This window comes from Biomphalaria glabrata, chromosome 9, assembly GCF_947242115.1.
Source record: "Biomphalaria glabrata chromosome 9, xgBioGlab47.1, whole genome shotgun sequence".
Taxonomy (NCBI): domain Eukaryota; kingdom Metazoa; phylum Mollusca; class Gastropoda; family Planorbidae; genus Biomphalaria; species Biomphalaria glabrata.
Window position 1 is genome coordinate 41,038,544 of NC_074719.1, and position 17,164 is coordinate 41,055,707.

The 17,164-nt window shown below is 36.0% G+C and overlaps 1 protein-coding gene across 6 annotated transcripts in view; it reads left to right on the forward strand.

Moving 5' to 3' along the window:
• Positions 1-530: 530 nt before the first annotated feature.
• The window catches only part of LOC106052025 (uncharacterized), a 34,211-nt gene continuing 17,577 nt past the window's right edge, over positions 531-17,164 (forward strand). For 2 of the 6 annotated variants that reach the window (XM_056041529.1, XM_056041525.1), the window contains exons 1-12: positions 531-682; positions 1,609-1,749; positions 2,405-2,467; positions 5,390-5,452; positions 6,292-6,354; positions 9,271-9,333; positions 10,187-10,249; positions 11,224-11,286; positions 12,097-12,159; positions 12,888-12,950; positions 14,423-14,485; positions 14,954-15,007. In XM_056041529.1, coding sequence (XP_055897504.1) covers positions 1,665-1,749; positions 2,405-2,467; positions 5,390-5,452; positions 6,292-6,354; positions 9,271-9,333; positions 10,187-10,249; positions 11,224-11,286; positions 12,097-12,159; positions 12,888-12,950; positions 14,423-14,485; positions 14,954-15,007 — 706 coding nt within the window. In that variant the 5' untranslated portion in view covers positions 531-682; positions 1,609-1,664. Of the gene's footprint in view, positions 683-1,608; positions 1,750-2,404; positions 2,468-5,389; positions 5,453-6,291; positions 6,355-9,270; positions 9,334-10,186; positions 10,250-11,223; positions 11,287-12,096; positions 12,160-12,887; positions 12,951-14,422; positions 14,486-14,953; positions 15,008-17,164 lie in introns of those variants that run through there. The other 4 variants (XM_056041526.1, XM_056041527.1, XM_056041528.1 and 1 more) reach the window with 4 other exon arrangements.

The window sequence follows — 17,164 nt, forward strand, 5'->3', positions numbered from 1 at the left end:
CAATATAGGCTATGTCTCAACGTAAGTCTACACAACACAGCAGTAGATCTACGCTTTCTTTTTCAAACCCATCTATATTACCTGTATTCTATATCAAATTATAAGAACAGTGCCCAGACAGCTCAGTGTCATTGTCAAAATGACTTATAATAATAAGGCTTGACTTTTGAGTTCGAATATTAATGAGGAATGCAATATTTCCCCAGCTGTGACCTACATATTTTGCCTCATCCAGCGTAGGCATAACCATTGTCCGCTGGTGGTCGATTTATATTTTCTTTGCCGTCTTCGTCTGTCCTTGGCAATGGATTTTGATTTGGTCTCAAATGTGTATCCCGCAGCCTTCGTAAGTCACTTCCAACTGTCCAGGTAAGAACCACTTAACTAAACTAAAACATGGGGGCCTATAGTCACATGGTAAAAATAATTAAGTTTCTTAACCTTATCTTCGATGGCTAATATGAAACTAGATTAACTGGCACAGCAAAGAAGCGAGGAGCATGGACTATATCAAGCTAAGTTTAAATTTTATTTCTCAATAAAGCAGGCCCTACTTTCACTTTCGATTTTACACAGTTGCGTACAACGCAGATCTAACATGTCCACACAAATATTCATATCTAGATCTATACATACCTGATTAATAAAAGACTTGAATTTTCACGTTTCCCACATAAAATTGGTAAGCATTGTTAAAGTATTTATTCTTACTAGAAGAAATGAGAATTCGTATCAAATTTTTGTATAACTAGACTTCGGTCTTCTACCTACAAAGAACAATATTATAAATCTGAAACTATACTATAATATAATTCTACATACTTAACCTAGTCATTTGGTTAAGCCATGGAACTATTCTTAGTATAGTTCCATGGTTAAGTTATGTTAACAATCCTTCTGTGTTTTATATTCCATCTGTTTATTATATTTATGAAAAAAAAATAGTTTGTACTGAATGCTAGATTCTATATGTATAAGTGAAGTCTTTTTGTTTACATTTATGAAGTCCAATTTGATTTGGTGTATGAAACTATGTGACGTGTTAAAACAATTTTACACATGAATAAAACTTATATTGATCTTGCAGCAGCTCTAGAATTTAATAAGAAACTTGGTTAAATATGAGAAAGTAGAGACACTCTCTACTATGGAACGAATCACGGACCTGCGACTCAGCAACAAACCGTCTTGCGTTATATATTAACTAGCTATACCAAAACATTTTGTTTTTTGTTTAAATGTGATTTTATAAAAAAAATACTATACAATATTAGAGGACTGGAGAGCATTACATCTTTAGGTATTGTCTGGTTTAACAGATTTATTATAGTGAAGTAAAATAAGGAAGTAATATAGCTAACACAGTAGAAAATATGCAGATCTACACATAGGTATTTAACTATTAGGAGCCTAATTCTAGGAAACCAAGAGTGAAACTAAATTCCTTTACATATTAGATCTGTACAATTCGTCTTTGTATTCCATTAAAGTTACATATAGTGTTACACTAAGATATAAATAGCTCATTGCTCGGTAGTAAAAATCTGGCTAGAAAGAAGATTAGGCGGCCTACGGGGGTGCATTGTATATTTTGTTCTGTCATTCTAGTGTATAGTGAACAGAGCTTTGCCATACAAGTCCGGATGTTTTGATCTTAAGGTACAATGGACGCCACTACCACGCCATCAACTGCAGCAACAGCATCACACACAGATGTGAAGGAAATTGCTAAGCTTAAAGAAGAAAATGGTAACAACTATGAATTAGAATTTGCTCTTAAATTTTTATTGCCTCGAGTGACAACCCCCTCTCCCCTCAACAACATAGGATAATGATAAGGTATCGTTCAAATGTTCTAATACTTAATACTTGTGACATCCAAAAGAAAAATGTACTTAAAAGTGAAAGGCCCTGACGACACTGTCTTCGTTAGAGGAACGAAATATGCATACCAGAGATGGGTCAACAAAACAACGTGAAATATTTTTCCTTAAGCCGTGGACTCATTTCCTTCATAGTGGCCACACCGTCATTATGAAACTCCATGTGAGTAAGAGAATGAGACATTAAAAACCTCTCCCCCAAACAGCCATGGACTAAAACCTTAAAGTTGTATGTAAAGTTGTATGTAAAGTTGTAGGCCTATGTAGTTGAACGTAGTATGTAAACAAATCAAAAGACAGCGACTTCCCCAAACATGTTCTTTGGAAGTCAGAAAATGTAGGAAAAATATTAAAATAATATGAAAAGTCATGAGTGCTTCAGGACTAAAAGAGTCGAGAGTCAAGAGATTATAATACATCTTGTATTTAACTTAATTATTCTGTTAGCTTTTACAAAATTATCACAGTCTTAGGTATTGATTAATTTTACTTTAAATTTTTAAGGATTTTTGATTTTACAGATCGATCCAAACGAGTAATACAGCTCCAAGGTGATGAAATTAAAAAAGTCAAAAACGAAAACTGTAAGTAAAAATGTATGATTTCAAATTAGAAAATCTTACAAACAAATAAACAAATCTTACAAACAAATAAAGAAATCTTACAAACAAATAAACAAATGTTATAAACAAATCAATAAATCTTATAAAATAATCTTAAAAAAAATAAACCAATCTTACAAACAAATAAACGAATCTTAACAAATAAACAAATCTTACAAACAAATAAATCTTACAAACAAATAAAGAAATCTTACAAACAAATAAATCTTACAAACAAATAAACAAATCTTACAAACAAATAAACAAATCTTACAAACAAATAAACAAATCTTATAAACAAATCTTATAAACAAATCAATAAATCTTATAAAATAATCTTAAAAAAATAAACCAATCTTAACAAATAAACAAATCTTACAAACAAATAAATCTTACAAACAAATAAACAAATCTTACAAACAAATAAATCTTACAAACAAATAAATAAATCTTACAAATAAACAAATCTTACAAACAACTCATTATTCTTAAAAACAAATACATCCTACAAACAATTCAATAAATCTTACAAACAAATTAACAGTTTATTTCGTTTAGCTTATTTAAGGTAACTCAATCGATTCAAATAATTTGAACACATATTTATCGTGTTTATTTTTGAAGATGAAATATATATAAAGTGAAATTGTTTTGAAAGAGTCAGAGTAAGTTAGACTAACTTCGTTTTGAGTTGGTGCTGCCTAGGGTTGGCAGTGCACAGAAACACCAAGCAAACTAGGATTTTCAGAGTTACTTGTATTACAGAACATGGCTTTACATTCCGAATCAAAATATTGCCGCAATTTTGAGACTGACACATTATTTTTAAAAAGTCTATTCTAACTAGAATTACACCTTTGTGGGATATAGTCCGATATACTGACATCTGATCTCTTTCTTTTAGCTCAACTTCAGCGATTGCTCAGAGACACTGATTCGTTAGTTTCATCATTAACGTCTCGCTTTTCGAGCAAGAATATGTTCAGTTCCACCTGTTTTGTCTTCACCCTAAAACGAGGCACGAGTTCTAACGTAAAGAATGCAGAAGTCTAGTTGCCGTTAGCTACGAACTGAATCCTATGTTGAATAAGACGCCATGAACTTATTCGACTTCTGGCATTAGCAAGCACAAGTTGCAGACGTTGCCACGTTGGACGGTGATAACGTGTTGAAAAATTGTGATTTCTTTCCGGCTAACTTTACCGGCCACTACGTGTAGCTTTGGACGATCTTTCAGCCCACTCCGAGATATGAAAACCTGGTTGTGGTCACAATGAATGATGAAAGACTCTCAGCACTGTACATGATATGCCTTCATCGTTAGCTAGTCCATCACAACAAGAAGCAATTTATCAGTAAAGTCTTTGACAGTTTAGCCTATTTTTTTTAAATGACCGGGAGACATGAGCAGTACGGATAGACGTGAACGTGTAGAGTTAAACGTTTGTTTATTTTTTTTAATACAACAATTTACAGAGCTCTTAATACTATAGTAGGATGGAGAGGGCTGCAGCTCTTTTTATTTATTTTCTTATGTTTGTCTATCTGTAAATACAAACAGACGAAATTGGGGTACGAGCTAGCAGTAAAAGAAATGAAAAAATTTAACTCGGTGAAGAGATGACAGTTATAATTGAGTCAGATAGAAACATAGACAGACAGACAGACAGACAGACAGATAGATAGATAGATAGATAGATAGATAGATAGATAGAAATTAGAAAAAACTCACGTTTTCTTCGTTGTCTTGTTCTGTTTCTATTGAGATAAAGTCTTTACACTGACCACTCATTAAGATTTACGCCAATATTTATTTGAAACAAAACCCCTCCACCTTTAATACTTTGCTATTATCACAGTTACATTGTCCCTAAATATTTTACATTGTCCTGTTGTTGTAATTTTGTTGTCAATGAAATCAAATGAGACATGATGCTGAAGATGATGGCCTTTTAATCGCTAATTGTTACTAAACTGCCCCAAAAGCATTTCCTTCTGACAAGGCCAAAGATCTATTGCGGACACTACTCAGGACAGTCACGTCGGCATTAGTCATGTGATCATCCATAAGAGACGAATGACGTTCCGTCTGTTTTTAAAAGTCCCTTGGACCCTATATAACGAGCAGTCAAGATGGTTTGTTTCATAGTTTAAAAAAAAAGACACTTCATTTGTACGAGACGAAGTCACGAGTCAGGATGAAGCCCCGTACAGCGAGTCCAGTGTGAAGTCAGTCCGCAACTATTGAACCTAGCGCAAGTGCGGGACGAGGCGGAGAGGCCAGTAGAGTTTGAAACAGCGGTACAAGAGTTTGAAACAGCGGTACAAGAGTTTGAAACAGCGGTACAAGAGTTTGATACAGCGGTACAAGAGTTTGATACAGCGGTACAAGAGTTTGATACAGCGGTACAAGAGTTTGAAACAGCGGTATAAGAGTTTGATACAGCGGTACAAGAGTTTGAAACAGCGGTACAAGAGTTTGAAACAGCGGTTCAAGAGTTGAAACAGCGGTTCAAGAGTTTGAAACAGCGGTTCAAGAGTTGAAACAGCGGTATAAGAGTTTGATACAGCGGTACAAGAGTTTGAAACAGCGGTTCAAGAGTTGATACAGCGGTACGTTTATCATTGTTAAAGTATTTGTACAGTCAGTGTAACGTGATGCCGATTGCACAGTATCGGCAGCAATTTAATACACATTAATGTGTTCGTTATTTTGGAGCTCTGAGTCGTTAAGTTCTTCAAATTGGTGTTGTCGTGTGGTGCAGTTTGCAGTGAGTCTGGATAGCAAGAGTCGTTAGGGTTAGGGTTGCCGCTATTTTGAGACTGACACATAATTTTGAAAAGGTCTATTATAAGTAGAATTATATCTGTGGGATATACTGACACCTGATCTCGTTCCTTTAGCTCAACTTCAACAATTTCTCAGTGACACTGAAGCAAAGAATAGAGAGCTTGCGTTAAATGCAAGTATGTCGCTTTTTAAAACTATTTAACCTATCTATCTTTATCTATCTATCTATCTATCTATCTATCTATCTATCTATCTATCTATCTATCTATCTATCTATCTATCTATCTATCTATCTATCTATCTATCTATCTTTCTATCTATCTATCTATCTATCTATCTATCTATCTATCTGTCAGTCTGTCTATCTGTCTGTCTGTCTGTCTGCCTATCTATCTATCTATCTATCTATCTATCTATCTATCTATCTATCTATCTATCTATCTATCTATCTATCTATCTGTCTGTCTGTCTTTCTGTCTGTCTGTCTGCCTGCCTGCCTGTGTTTCTGTCTATCTGTCTATCTATCTATCTATCTATCTATCTATCTATCTATCTATCTATCTATCTATCTATCTATCTGTCTGTCTGTCTGTCTGTCTGTCTGTCTGTCTGCCTGCCTGCCTGCCTGCCTATCTATCTATCTATCTATCTATCTATCTATCTATCTATCTATCTATCTATCTATCTATCTATCTATCTATCTATCTATCTATCTATCTATCTATCTATCTATCTATATCTATCTATCTATCTATCTATCTATCTATCTATCTATCTAATCTAAAAAGGATATGTATTATGTTCTTAAGCCCATTTTAAAGTCAAAATAAAAAATACGCAACAAATTCTTTTGATATTGCTATTACAAAATCTTTTCTGGATCACTTTTTTTTTTAGATTGATCTAAGTTTAATAACATAGAATTAGAAAACAGTAAATACTAGTTTTTAGAAGTTTGTAACTTAAACGGAACCTTAAAAATTAAAATAAAAATCCTTTCATCTCAATCGTCCAGGAAATATTGTTACTGCCCTGAAAGCTTTACAACTCAAATACAAGGCGGAGCTGGCGTTAAAAGGTAAAGAAAAACTTTTTTTATCTATAGTTTTTACAAATAAATTATTTGTCTAAAAATACAATTTTATAACGTAATAAAATTAATATGGAAGTAACATCAGCAGAGAAATGATACAAGAAAAATTATTTTAATAGCAGAATTAAAAAAAAAAACATTTGTAAAGATGCTACTTTGTTAATTTAGTGTTAAATATTTTTATAATTATAATATCATGGGTAGTCGATGGCTAGGAGAAAAAGGAAGGGAGATAAGATGCACCCCTGTCTCACACCTGTCTCGATCGTAAAAAACTCTGTTGTTCCATCTTCTGTTTTAATGCAGCAACTAGACTGACTGTAAAGGTGTCGTAGGATCTGGACGAAGTTTTCTGGGATACCGTATTCTCTAACTATTTTCCATAGTGATTCTCGGTGGACACTATCAAACGCTTTTTTGAAGTCCACGAAACTGATCGGGGCTACAAATAAATGCATTCAAGAAATGACGGAGAGCCTAGACAGAAAGGCACCCAAAATTGGCCTCCGCATAAACTTGGATAAGACTAAAATTATGCGAGTGGGATATAAGGCAAAGGGTGTCCCTGTCAGACTTGGCGAGTCAAAGCTTGAAGAGCTGGACAAGTTCACGTACCTTGGCAGCATTATAACAAATGATGGAGATGCTTACCATGATGTAGCGTGCCCAATAGGAAAGGCATTTTCCAAAGGCTGCAGCCTATTTGGACTAGCCAAGCTACTGGACTCGAGACAAAAATACACCTTCTCAACACAATCGTCATTCCAACTGCTACATATGCATGTGAGACGTGGAAGTCATCTGTCAAAATTGAGAAAAGACTAAATGTGGCTCAACAGAGATGGCTGAGACGGATTTTGGGAGTCAGTTACACAGACCGGATCTCAAACAAGGAAATCCTATGCCCAACTGGGAGTCGAACACTTAGTGAGGTTGTGACTGAGCGTCGATTGAGGTTTGCGGGGCATGTTCTACGTCAAAATGAATTACGCACACCAAGAGTTGCGATAACATGGAAGCCAATACGAGGAAAGCGCAAACAGGGACGTCCTCGTATTACCTGGCGACACACCTTCATGGAGGACCTCAGAACAGTGGACACAAAGTTGGAGGAGGCTTCAGACATTGCCAGTGACAGATCATTATGGAGACAGCTTGCCGCCCAATGCGCCGAACGGCGCGGGAGGACCTAAGTCTAAGTCTAAGTAATGTCATGGGAAAACTGGCTCCCTGGTCGTGTGGCTTGCACTTCGTACTTTCGCCACAAATTTAATTCCTTCTCGCCCGACTCGCTGTCATTCTGTCCCAGCATGCAGTAGGTTTGTGCTACTTTGTAAAAATCTTTGTAAAAAAAAACAACAACAAAAAAAAAACTTCCGAAGTATTTCAAACAAAACAAAACATAGTATTAGCGTATCAAGGAGATGGGTCAAACATATCAATAAACGGTATTCATACAAATTTTAGGTTATTAGATTAAATGTGTGCTGTAGGTGAAAGCTTAAACTGGCAGAATTACACAAAGACTTTTAAAAAAATATTTAATTTGGGATTTAATGACCGGAGATAAAATGAAAGGGATTAAATGACTATGAGTGTGTATATGTATGTATCTTTTTACAAAAATTATTAAATTACTCTGTCTGGTAAAAAGTGTGTAAAAGTTATATAACCAACACGCGCTATAAGATCAAGCTGAAACTTCGCACAATTAATCAATGACAAAACACGAATCAATAAAAAAACAAGGTTACCAAGACAGTTTGTGTGAAAACAGAAACTCAGAATTGGCCCCCGAAATGGTCCGCTCAGGCAAGTAAAAAGGCAGGTTTCAATATTTTCAGCAACAATCAGAAACTATGAACTTCACACTACCAACAACTACAAGACGTGCTCGTGAGGAAAGTGTTGCAGATAGTTGAACTAAAACGACTTAATACCAAAGGATACGGAGATTTATTAATGTTATTATTATTACTTTGTTAATATTCCTGTGTATTCACTGAACTGATAGCTTTAAATATATAGTTAAATCCTAGGTGTCAGTTACAAAGACCGCATCACGAATGATGTGATTTGAAACAGGATTAATACAGAAGTTGAGCCCCACGTTGACCTGTTAGCTACTGAGGAAAAAAACAACGTAAAATCAAACTCTATGGATGCATCATAAGGTCCTCAGGGCTCGCAAAGACATTCCTTCAGGGAACAGTACCAGGACGAAGAAGAAGAGGAAGACAGAGAAAGCGATGGAAAGACAACATCAAAGAATGGACGGGCCTGTCAGTGAATGAAATTCTATCAAAGGCAAAGGACAGAGTGAAATGTGATAGATCTAGTGTGGTACCCCAACGGTCCTAGTGTAGTAAATGGGGACATTCATACATAAAGGCGCACTCATTTTATGCTCAAAGCTGTGTACGAGCACTTCTGACCCCACAGTGGCCGCCAATTATCATCATCATCATCATCAAACTCCATTGGAGTGAGGGCTTGAGAGGCTCAAATCCTCTCTTGCAAAAGCCCTGGACAGAAACCCTGCTGTCTTGCGTAGTGCATACATGTCAGCATACAAGTCGAACATGTTTGGTTTCCCACACCTGCCGAGACGGAGATCAGCAAGTCTGGGGCAGTCAAACATAAAATGAGGCATGTTTTTTTCTTCTTCCCCGCAGCGGAGACACCGTGGACCGCCCTGGAGACTAGTGGAGGGTCAAGCCATTAAAATTTGCGGGCTCTAAACTGGTGGTGACAAAAAAGGTCTCCTGGCTCACTCCACTTTTGTGGATTAAACCCTGCCCATACGAGTGGCCCTACGAGTGGCAGCTAATAAAGTAGTCTGTAACATTTACTCCATTTATTATCTTACTGTAAGTACAATTATGCTGTACATATTTTCAGATGAAATTCAAAAAGCTATGAGACTTCAAGAAGAAAAGAATTTTCAGCTGTCCATTGAAATAGGTTAGATAATATTTTTTCTCGTACTATTATTTATTAAATGTAGATATCCAAAACCATTGTCACAAAGCTTATATCAACTCACTCTGATTATCTGTCTGTCTGTATGGTTAAAAGTTTGAACATGTTTTTTTTTTTTCTCATTCTCGGATCAAATTAAAACTTTGCATAATTATACATTGAACCTGACAAGACATGAATCAATCACAAAATTTAATCAATTAGTTAATAAATTATTACTAGTCAATTATTTTGTTTGATATCGAAATAAGGGCAATAAATGCTACTTGATGAGAGATGTGGATGTATATACGAATTTAATCCCCTAGTAACGTTTTCACGCGTTTTTCTTCCACTTCCCATTCTCGGATCAAGTTGAAATTTTTCATGATTATTTTTTCAAAATGGCGCTGCACTGTGGCGACATGCAATTTGTGCTTTCATTATTCATTATTATTTCTTTGCTGGATGTATATTGAATGTTCTTTTGTAAATTATGAGTGAGTCTGGTGTGAATGGACACTTTGGTTTCTTATAGTTATAATGTTTTTTGTTTGGTGTAATGCACAAAATGTAAGACAAATTTCCTTACGGATAATAAAGATTATTATTATTATTATAGTCGATGACAATATACAAATCAATTTAAAAAAAATCAATGAGCTAATAATCATTTAGTACTAATTAATTGAATTTGTTTATATAGCAGAAAGGGAGCTAAACTCTGTAATTTACAGTATACGAAAGCTTTGTTTTTTAAAAGTATTCTTTCTTCTATTGCTTGTTAGAAGATAATTTTCTATTAAACCTCATTATACAACCGTGTAACCTTACATTTCTCATACATATAATACAGATTACTATAAAAATGGTCTTATAAAACAAGAAGAGGCTATCTTGAATTTAAAAAGAGAAATAGGTAAGCCATACTTGAGTTTGCTATATGCCTACTATAATCAGCCTAATGTGAAATAGAAAGTACCCATCATGCCTCATTATATATGCTGCATGTATGATGTAACACGCACGAAACAAGTCTATTACAAATAGTATATATATAAACATATATATATTTAACTTTTAATTGCTATTATCCATACATATTTTCATGGGCGTAGTCAGTATTTTTTTTCCTGGGGGATGGGGGGGGGGTCGCGAAAAATCTCACCTAAAATAAACAAAATCAAAGCCAAAAATTAGTCACTAAAGACGTCTCCCCCCCCCCCCGTGGTAGGGGGTTTTAAACTCAAAAACCTCTTGGCTGCGCTGGGGCAAGTGATGGTTTAGTATTAAAATCTCACCTAAAATAAACAAAATCAAAGCCGTCTCCCCCCCCCCCCGTGGTAGGGGGTTTTAAACTCAAAACCCCCTGGTAGGGGTTTTAAACTCAAAACTCCCCCCTCCTGGCTACGCCCATGCATATTTTCTCTAAATGAGCAGATCATTATAAAGGCGGTCTCAGAGAAGAGACGCTGCCATTATGAGCTTAACAAGTGAACTTGGTATGAGTTGTTTTATCTTATTTTATTAACACATTTGGTTACTGTAAAGAAATGTATACACAATGGAGATTAAGTTTTGTTTATTTTTCATTAGCGCTATTTATTCTGAAGTGAGAAGACCTACTAACTAACACAAAAATATTTCTATAATCTGTTTCAAAAGAGTAGAACAAAAGTATCAATGCTATTCGGTTAAAATATTCAGTTTGTTGTAATTCTTCATCCGTGAGAAACATGACATTAGCAGTGGGAGAAGTCCTTTTTAGTATCTCTGCGTTTTTAGTTTTGCAAAAATCATACTACAACGCTACGGGCTATGTCGCCTCTAATAAGGAATTATCTTTCTAAAAAAAAGATCAACATAACATGTGATTTTATTTTTTATACACAGATAATTATATGACAAGTTCTATAAGTCAAGAAAATGCTATCAAGACTATGAAAAGACAACTAGGTAAGCATTATTTTAACTTGTTACGATGAGTTACATCCCCTGTACGTTGTTAGGCGCCTCTGCGCTGTGTCTTTTGCAGATCATTCTAAACGGAAATAACTCTCTAACAACCCAATAACACAGGCGAAAGGCGAAGAATACAGAACATGCAGGAATGTCAACCACATTGAAAGACCTGTTGACTCCACGAAATATAGGTGAAGCGGTGGCCACGGTTAGGAAACAAAGGGCACTGCCATTGCTCATTATAATCAGATAAGAAGAGCAGGTTTTGTCTAAACTTTGAAAAGTTAATGGAGGCGCTGTGGCTGAGCGGTAAAGCGCTTGGCTTCCGAACCAGGGTCCCGGTGTTCGAAACATGGTGAAGACTGGGATTTTTAATTTCGGAATCCTTGGGCGTCTCTGAGTCCACCCATCTCTAATGGGTACCTGACATTAGTTGGGGTTGTAGGACTGGCTACATGACACCTTCGTTAACCGTAGGCCACAAAAACTGATTACATCTTTCACAAGATCTTTTTTTTTTTGTCACCACCAGTGTCGACCAACAAAACGGTAAAACGGCGGAATAAAAATAAAGAGGCCAAAGCCCCCCCCCCCCCCCCACCTCCACGACACACACGTACAAATTAGGAAATGTGATGTCTGAAAAAGACTGACCAGTACTGGCCAGATATACCTATCACTTGATTTAAATATACACTGTCAACTACTATATTTCATCTGTATTAGTTTATATAAACTGATCTACCTAATTGGGAAGTCAAGTAATTGTAGAAATTGTCTAAGTTTTTACTTGTGTATCCACAGATCACTATGATGAATGTTTAAATGAGCAAGACATTATCATTATGAGTTTGAAAAGTGAAATAGGTAAAAACTAAAAACTTTGTTTTTATGTTTTTGTGAAATGGGTAACAACTGGGTTTTTATGTTTTTGTGAAATAGGTATGTATAGCTCCTCCTTCGTGATCGAAGATGAACACATATCTCATATCCTTTGAACTCGAAGATGACTGTAATCCTCACTTTAAAAACCTGGCCGCATACGTAGCATGGGTAGGTTAGGTCAGTTGCAGATAAGCCTGCTTCTTCTCTCAGCTTTTTTTTTTTTTTGGTTCGGCGCTCTTTCACGCTTCGTATCTCGTGACTCCGAGACTCACAGCTTCACGCCATGAGGAGCGATCGAGAGCTAGTGCTTCCCAGCCGTGAACGTCAATATCACATTCCTCGAAGAAGCTCTTAAGGGTGTCTTCATAGCGCTTGTATTGACACCCCTCCCAGGAAGCGCTTTCCTGCATACAGCTCCACGTACAGAGGTCGGATGGGAAGGGGATTGTCTGGCATGCGGACTACATGTCCAGCCCACCTAAATTGGGAACTTTTTACTGCATTGATACTGTCAAATAAGTAAGAACTAGGTTATAATGTTTATACCCAGTTATAGACGCGAATCGAGAGTCAAAGGTTTCTTTACTACTACTATTATTACTACTTTGTAATTACTAATATTTAAATAATTAGAAGAATTCGTTTTTTTTTTCACATGTGTTAGTATCTAAAATCCATTAATCTATAAAAACATTCAAACACTATTTCAGATAATTCTGTTCTCCTTGTGAAAACCAAAGATGCAAACATTCTTGAACTTAAAAATGAAAACGGTAAGATGGTCAGAAATGTTTAGAGTGTTTCGGGCGTTCCTTCAGACTTCAACATAATCTACATCCTAGTCCTAACCTCCCGCAGGGTGAAGTGGGATGACAGTGGATAGAGTATGATCCCGAGACAGTCGAGACGACCGAAAAACAGTCCATAAACATAAACATAAACAAATAGTAAACTATTTCACCACACCGATCAATTAGGCAGCCATGGTAATATTAATAGCTAGTTTTTCACCAAGCGTGTCTTGTAATAAAATATTTAAAAAAAAATCCTGTTACAGTAGCTAAAATCATATGTTATTAATTCATATGAAAATGCATTCGTTAATTTATTTGTGAATTCTCAAGGGAACTAATTCAACGTATACAACCACATTTGTCAAGTACGATTTCTTTCCCTTGTTTAAGATACCAAGCAAAAGAATTAATTACCATGAGTTAATTAACTAATTGGTAACTTTTTTTTTTTTATTGATTCTTGTGTTGTCAGGTCAAGTACGATTTCTTTCCTTTGTTCAAGATACCAAACGAAATAATTAATTACCATTAGTTAATTAACTAATTGTTCTTTTTAAATTGTTTCTTGTGTTGTCAGGTAAAAGAAATAGTAGTACAAACTTTTAGACTTGATAAGACCCTAAGCTACTATAGATATTGGGCCCTTACTGAGACAATTTTTTTCGTATGCTCTATCTCCATAATGATTGAAAATATCCCTGTAACCAAACGGAGCCCCAAGCTATGGCGTATGTTGCCTATAGGTAAACCCAGCTCTAGTTAGTTTTCCCTTTAAGACCTTAGGATCTATGGGGCAGATGATGTTAAAGGTCATCTGTTGTTTTTTTTACCAATGGTTAATGAGCAGGGTGTCATGTGGCCAGCACAATGACCAACCGCCTTTATTTTATCCAACTAAATTCAGGCACCCATTAGTGGGAACTCTGGGGCGCCCTAAAATTCCCGAAATTCAAAATCCCAGTCTTCACCGAGATTCAAACCCAGGACCCCAGATACTGAAGCCAAGCTCTTAACCACTCAGCCACCGCGCCACCAAAGCCAGCCCTGCTTATGTATATTCATAGAAAAACTGATATGTTAAGCTGTATGTTATTTATTATGTTAATTCGTATACAATTCATATATTGATTCATATGTTGATTCATATGATTCATATGTTGATTCATATGTGGATTCATATGTTGATTCATTTGTTGATTCAATTGTTGATTCATATGCTGATGACATAGCTAACAATGTAAATTTTGAGATGCAATTTTATAAAACGTTTAGCCTAACTTTTTTTCTGTCTCACTCATTTATTTGTTGAAATTTGTATGTTGAACATTTTAATTTTCGGTAATGCACATTTCTATAGAAACTTTCACATTTTCGGTAATGCACATTTCCATAGAAACTTTCACATTTTCGGTAATGCACATTTCTATAGAAACTTTCACATGTCTCCACAGATCATTACGAAAACGTCCTACAAAGTAAAGAAAATGTTATTGAGCAGTTGAATACCACTTGCGGTAAATTTTATTCATTAAATATTTATTGAAAACTATTTAAAAGTAGTAAGATATCTGTGCTTTAATCAAACACATTTTTCATTTTTATATGTACACTCTGTTTGTACTTGCAACTATATTGTATTTGTTATAGTAGTGGGCCTAAGGCTGAGGTAAATGGTGATTAGATGCCGCATCTCATTTGCGCGTTGACCAATGAAATTATCTAATCAAATTCTTGTTGTTTATATAGTAAATACGCTATGGAATATATTATTTTTTAAAAATAAATATAATACAACTTAACGTCCAACATATGAAACTAGAAGGTAATATTAATAACAAAAAATAAACCCCTGCCTTTGTTTTATTTGTAGAGCTGGAAGAAAAGAAATAGAATAACACGAAAAACATTACAATTATTAAATCTAATGTGCACTTGAAATAAAATATTGAAATAATACATTTCCATTTCTCCATATTCTACAGCCGAGTTTCTGGAAGAGAATAGTAGTTTAAATGAGAAAGTAACACAGGAAAAAGGTACGTGGAATAAGACACAAAACATAAAATCAAATAAAAAATGTAGCTCAGACCATGACCAGAGACCTTATCATACGAGACATTTCATGATTATAGCAATTCATCATTTAGGGTTAGGGTTACGGTTAAGGTGAGGGTTAAATTGCTCAGTACGTTAATTACTTGGTTACGCCTACATGTACTTATGTTTGCAAATTGCACTTTATGCAATGATGAAATGTTATGGTGATAAAATGTTATGGTGATAAAATGTTATGGTGATAAAATGGTGCAATGATGAAATGTTATGGTGATAAAATGTTGTTGTGATAAAATGTTATGGTGATGAAATGTTATGGTGATAAAATGTTGCATTGATGAGATGTCTCGTATGATTAGATGTCAGGGAGCCAGTTCAGACATGGTGGTCGGAGAAGCGGGGCCATGATATAAAATTGTCAAAGTTCCATAGATTAGTTTAATTACACTTATGGATGTTTTTAATATACCTCGAATACAAGAGACTGTGGTACTGATGGAAGTACTTGATTGCTTAAGGTACAAAGTAGGAGCCTTTCCTGAGATCAAGATCGATAATCAAAAAGTAAAGTTCCCCTTTCAGACCTTGTGGTCTATAGAGCAGATGATGTAAAGGTCACCTGTTTCTGTGGCCTACGGTTAACTAGGGTGTCATGTGGCCAGCACAACGCAAAACCACATTTTCTTTTCCCCAACTAATGTCAATGAACCCATTAGAGCTGCGTCGACTCAAGGCGTCCAAAGAGCCGAAATGAAAAATCCAAGTCTTCACCAGGATTTGAATCCGGAATCTCCGGTTCGGAAGTCATGGGCTTTACCGCTCAGCCACTGCGCCTCCAGATCGATAATCAGGAATTCAATATTTGCTTTTGCGACTTCTCAGCTGTATTTGATACATAGTACAAAGAAGGGGCGGTTGAATACCGCTTTTTTATGTGTCTGTTAACCTTATGTCCTTTGAACTATGACCTGCACACACACACAGATACACGAAGCAAAACAACACATTATAACCTGTACATCATGCGAGGCTCAATGGAGCTAGCTTTTGCACCCCCTCATCTTGGCTTCAATAACCCTTTCCTTGGCTGCAATACACCTCATTCCTACAGTATAGCACCCCTGTTCTGCCCCTCGAGTCATCTTGATTTATGTTATACTTTGATTGTCTACCATGGGCGTAGCCAGGATTTTTTTTCGGAGGGGGGTTTTGATCCCCCCCCCAGCGAAAAAAATATTTATATGTATGTATGTGTGTACATAATCTTTATTACATTCTGACCCTTCATTCTTTCAGAAGACGTTTATTGTGCCCTAGAATATGTTCTTCCTGGAGTTAGTGGAAAAATTGAAGACTCCTCGCCATTGCCAGAAAGGGTGTCTGGGGGAGCGCTAGGAGCTCCCCCAGCGCGGGGCTTCGCTCCAAGCACTATTTCTGGTTTTGAAAGCCAACAAAATACATATTCTGAGGGATCTACTGTGCATTTTCCTGCTGTTAAAAAGGTTTATTTCAAAAACCTAATGTGCTATTCTTACTGACTTAGACCCTCCCGCGCCGTTCGGCGTATTTGCCGTCAAGCTGTTTCCACAAAAATCTGTCACTGGTAATGTCTGAAGCCTCTTCCCACTTTCTCTGAGGATCTCAATGAATGTGTGGCGCTAAGTTGTACTAGAATGTCATCGCAACTCTTATTATGCGTAATTCATTTTGTCGGAAAACATGTCCCGAAAACCTCATGCGACGCTCTGTCACAATCTTACTATGGGTCGACTCCCAGTTCGGCATAGGATTTCCTTGATTTAGACCCGATCTCTAAAACTGACTCCTAAAATCTGTCTTAGCCATCTTTGTTGAGCCACATTTAGTGTTTTTCAATTTCGGCAGATGACTATCACTGCACTCTATTAATGGAGCCTGCCACTGGTAGAAATGTGTAACCTTTCTTGAATACGCTCTTGAATACGCTCGTGGAATTAGGTGACTGTAGTTTGCATTAGATTTTATACCGAAAAGTGAAGTTTTATCGTCAACGTCAAATTCATCTGTTGGGGGTTTAAAACTAAAAAATCTCTGGAGATGTTTTTTTTTTTTTAATTGAAAACCCCATTTAGCTACGGTAATAGAATTTAATAACTGTA